At 50.6% G+C, this 5,000-nt stretch overlaps 1 protein-coding gene across 1 annotated transcript in view; it reads left to right on the forward strand.

Annotated features, from left to right (window-relative positions):
- The window catches only part of LOC119575135 (A disintegrin and metalloproteinase with thrombospondin motifs 7-like), a 116,084-nt gene extending 111,316 nt beyond the window's left edge, over positions 1–4,768 (forward strand). The window contains exons 17-24 of the mRNA XM_037922568.1: positions 84–221; positions 436–777; positions 937–1,086; positions 1,227–3,200; positions 3,309–3,437; positions 3,671–3,864; positions 4,203–4,345; positions 4,569–4,768. Of these exons, the coding sequence (XP_037778496.1) occupies positions 84–221; positions 436–777; positions 937–1,086; positions 1,227–3,200; positions 3,309–3,437; positions 3,671–3,864; positions 4,203–4,345; positions 4,569–4,687 (3,189 nt within the window). The 3' untranslated portion in view covers positions 4,688–4,768. The remainder of the gene's footprint in view (positions 1–83; positions 222–435; positions 778–936; positions 1,087–1,226; positions 3,201–3,308; positions 3,438–3,670; positions 3,865–4,202; positions 4,346–4,568) is intronic.
- Positions 4,769–5,000: the final 232 nt, after the last annotated feature.

The following is a 5,000-nucleotide window of genomic DNA, read 5'->3' on the forward strand; positions in this document are numbered from 1 at the left end:
GAGATAGATGTTTAATTTCTAAATCATGAGCACAACATATAACACAGCTCTCCATAACTCTAGCGCCTTCTCTCCCCGCTCAGCTGTTGTTCCAGACAGAGAACCCGGGCGTGGAGTGGGAGTACACGTTGCCGAGGGAAAACGCAACCTATATCCCATCTTTCGCCTGGAAGCACTCTGACTGGTCCGTGTGTACAGTGACCTGCGGAGGCGGCAAGCAGGTGAGGAAACCTGCAGATTTCACTCGCTTTTTCGCCTTAAGGGAAATGCGAGTACTTCAGATTTTTTTTTTTTCTTTTTCTTTTTCTTTCTTTCTTTAGACTTCGTCTGTATTCTTATCTCGTTGCATTTATATTGTATATATCCTCTGAAATGTTGCTCCTTCTTGCCATTTTTAACTCCCCCCGTGTTGCCCCCGCCGCCCTCCCCCGCCAGCTGTCGCGTGTGCAGTGCATGGAGAAGGAGGCGGGCCTGGTGGAGGACCGCTACTGCCAGGACCAGCCGCGCCCCGACGACCGGTCCCGGAAGTGCAACATCCACGCGTGCCCCGCCTGGTGGTGGTCGGGCCGCTGGCAGCCTTGTAGCATCACCTGCGGCAGCGACCGAGGCACGCGCAGGAGGACCGTCATCTGCGTCAGGTCCTTCGGCCCGACGGAGCAGATGGCGCTGCTGGACTCTGACTGCGACATAGGCGACAAGCCTCACGAGACTGAAGTTTGCCCTGAGCTGCCGCCCTGCCCCAAGATGGTGGACTGGAGCGTCGGCCCCTGGAGCCAGGTACGTCGAGGGGCGCTGGGGGAGGGAGAATCTAAGGGGATGGGAGGAAGAATAAAGGAGGTTGATAAGAGGTGATGCTGCTGTTGTCCTGTTCTGTGCGTAAGTTTCTGCGCATCCATTTGTGTTTAATCATTCCATTTTTTCTTACACGTGCCATAGTCCTGCTCGCTCGACCCGTGCGAGTATGAGCAGCGAGAGGTTGCGTGCGTGGCGCCGGAAGGAAAATGCGATCCCTTCACTCGACCGGCAGAACGCCGACAATGCGGTAACATCACCTGCGGCCACTGGGACGTCGGGGACTGGTCCAAGGTACGTGAGGTTCCTCTTTGTCGCTTTCTTCTTTCTTTTTTGTTATCTATTATCTATCGTTTTTACCTTCATGAACTGAAGTCAGATTAGGAGAAGACTTCCTGCCGCGCCCTTGGAGTCCCTGTGCTTTCCGCCCACAGTGCTCGGCGGAGTGCGGCGAGGGCGTCCAGTTCCGGCGGGTGACCTGCGTGGGGGGGCTGGCGTGTCGCGAGAAGGACGAGCCGAAGAGCGTCAGGGAGTGCGAGGGCGCCTGCCTTGAGCCGGAGGAGGAGACTCTGCCTGAATACGAGTACGAGGGCACGAGGCTCGAGGACGACCTGACCGGGGAGACTCTGCCGGAGTATGAGGCGGGCGATAGCTGGAGGGGGACGACGCTGCCAGAATATACTCTGCCCGAATATACTGAAGTAGAACCGGTAACTCTGCCAGAGTATGAGGATAAAGAAAACAAGGGAGACGAAGGGGTAGAGAAAACAAAGGAGAAGGAGATATTTAAAGGAGAAGGGGAGGTAAGTGTGAAGGAAGAAAACGAGGCTAAGGAAAAAGAGGGTGTAGAACGAGAGGCAAATGAAGGAAATCAGGATAAAGAAAAGGACAAGGAAAAGAATAAGAACCAAGGGAAGGAGGAGGAAAGGTTAATTGGAAAGAAAAGTGAAGATGAAGAGGGTAAAGAAGAAGGACAAGAAACGGAGACAACTCCAGAGTATGAGGAGGAAGAGTCATTGCCGGAGTATGAGGATGAGATGACCCTGATGGAGTATGAGGAGGATTCGCCTCCCGAGACCCTGCCTGAATATAGCCAGGACATATCCACGGACGCCCCTCCCACTGTTCCCTCTACGTCGACCACTGCTGCCACAGTTCCTGCCGAAACGACAGCCACTGCCACGACTGCTGCTCCGTCCTCGACCTCCCCCGCTTCACCGTCCACCGCCACCACGAGCCTCGAGACTACTGAAGCTCTTCCTGATGAACCTACAACTTCAGTCCAAACAACAGAGAGCACGATGCCAACGACTTTGGCCTCCACTAGCACTCCTGAAGCCGCTCTGGGCTCTACTTTGGTACCATCCGTCCATCCGGTAACGACGATGGAAACTGCAACAGCAACGACTGTGAATGACCCATCTACGTCTACTTTTGGGGATGAATTTAGTACACTAACCACACCTGCGTCTCATCCAGCTACGAACAACCCTAACACAGATGAAGAGAAACGCACTGAAGACGATGCAACCAACAGTGGCGCCGAGGCGAGTTCCACGGACGTACCTACACTTTCTAAGGATACATTGACAACGCCAGAACCTACTGAAATCTTCGAGGAGAGTGTTATGGAGGGACATCCATCGCAAGAACCTTCTATAAACGAAATCGACACTGAGTCTAAACTGCCCTCGAGTGAGACTGAGGACGACTCATCGAAAGCCCCCAAAAAACCGTCTTCTTTACCATCCAAAGAAGAACTAGACATCGTAGTCGAAAGTCCGGAAAAAACAATTTCGAAGAAGACCAAGAAGCTCGACGGAGCTCCCGTCCCCTCAGGGGAAAAAGAGGACGCCGAGGCTGAAGTTACAGGACTGGAGGACACGACGGATCTGGAAACGCCAACCGAGGGAGAAGAAGCAGTAGTAGTTGAGGAGCTATCATTGGTTGAAGAACCAACTGGTCTTGAAACGTCGACGTGGATCGAAGAGCCAACCTTACTTGATTCTGAAGCAGAGGAGGAAGAGGTAGAAAAGGAGGAAACTATCGAAAATGAAAAAGACGAAGAGGAAGAGGCCGTAAAACACGCATCAGATGACGAAGAGGAAGACGAAATGATATCGGAAACAGAAGACAGCGATGTTGACAATGGGGACGAAGAGAGAAGACCCGAAGGCATTGCTGTGGACAAGATCGATCCCAGTGACTTTGAAGTGATCGAAATCGTGGAAGTGCCAACCAAAGGGAAGAAGAAGAAGGACAAGAAGAAAGTGCTCATCCACACCGGCGAGGAAGCGGTGGACGTTCTCCACAAGCTGGCCGAGGAGCAGATGTCCAAGCACGCAGCCGCAACAACGACGACCCCCAGACCCCCGTCCTACCAGTGGCAAGCTGGTAATTGGTCCGAGGTACGTCTAGTTATTCCCAGTGATACTAGTGGACATTTGGTCATTTATTATCACTTGATATCTTCCCGTTGGCGTTCTTGCTCCTTAGATACCCCCCCCCCCTTACAGTGTAGCGTGGAGTGTGGAGGAGGCGTGAGTACCCGAACTGTGGAGTGCCGAGACCAGGTCACCGAAACCCTTGCAGATCCACGTTTGTGTGACCTGTTTCCGCCCATCGACTTGAAGTCCTGCAACACCGTGAGTGACCTCTTAATTTGGTGCGTGTGTCCATGCGTGTGTGCTTGCGTGCGTGTGTCTGTCTGTCTGTGAGTCAGAGAGAGAGCGAGAGAGAGAGAGAGCGGGTACCCTCTGTAATCATGAGCGAGACAGAAAGAAGAGAGAAATTATGTTCATGAGCTTCGCTAGCACTGCCATTAACCCCTGGAGCCTGGAGCCGTGCAAATAGCACCATTTCCCTTCCTTTCGTCCAGGTGGAGTGCGCGGATTGGGAGGTCGGGGCGTGGGGCGAGTGCGAGGGCGAGTGCGACCTCGGAGAGAGGCAGAGGGCCGTGTCGTGCCCTCATGGAAGTCGCTGCTCCCCCGACGCGCGCCCGCCCGAGGCCGAGCCCTGTGAGCTCCGCCCCTGCGTCGCGTGGGTGGAGGGGCCCTGGAGCTTGTGCACCAAGTGAGTCATCTGTCTGTCAGTCAGTCTGTCGCTCATTCGTCCGGCAGTCCATCTCGTGGCTGCATGAGGACGTCCGTCTGTCAGTGGATCCTTTCATTATCAGGTTGTTATAGGTCATTCCATTTATTCACCAATTCAAAGCAGTATTTATTTTGCCTTCTCCGTTCGTGCATTCAAAGCACAGGGATAAGATATAAATGGAAATTTTAGAAAAAAAAAAGGTATGTGGAAAGACTCTACTCTTATAAACACCAGAATAGTATTTCTTTCACTCTCCCGTTACCTCCAAAACAAACAAACAAACAAACAAACTCACACGACCCTCCCCCCCCCCTTAGGTCGTGTGGAGGAGGCTATCAGATCCGCCACGTGAAGTGCGTAGACGTGCGGACACAGGAAAAGATGCGAACGTGCAATCGTGACTCCAAACCGAAGCATAAATTAGCTTGTAACAAGCACCGGTGCCCGAAGAACAGACGAGGTAAGAAGGAGATATGAGATAAAAATAGGTATGAACTGATAGGGAATAAAGAACGAGTTAAGATGTTTTTTTATGATCCTGATTTATTATTTCCAGCCATCTGTTTGGAGTCCTTGTTAGATATTTTTTTTCTGTGAAATTGATCATAATTTACAATCGGGCTATATTTCATTGTAAGTGTCGCCCTGCGCTGACCTCCATCGCCCTCCTTCTTTCCAAACAGGTCAGCAGAAAAGGTGTCGTGACCGCCTGGACACCAAACTCTGCAAGCGACTCAAGCGGATGTGTACCACCAAGTTCTTTGCGATCAAATGTTGTAGGACTTGTTTGGGAAGCCACTGATGACGTCACGCTGTTGGTGATGACATTGCGCGAACGGATTGATGGCGTTCGTAGATTCACCGGATGGAGTCAGATTCGAGGCGATATATATATATATATATATATATATATATATATATATATATATATATATATATATATATATATATATATATGTATATATATATATACATAATATATATATATATATATATATATATGATGTATGTATGTATGTATGCATGTATGTATATATGTATGCATGTGTACACACACACATACACACAAAGACATTGGTTGTTTTCTTCCCAGAAGAAAACGGAAAAATCTAAAA

This window comes from Penaeus monodon, chromosome 7 (assembly GCF_015228065.2).
Source record: "Penaeus monodon isolate SGIC_2016 chromosome 7, NSTDA_Pmon_1, whole genome shotgun sequence".
Classification (NCBI taxonomy): Eukaryota; Metazoa; Arthropoda; class Malacostraca; order Decapoda; family Penaeidae; genus Penaeus; species Penaeus monodon.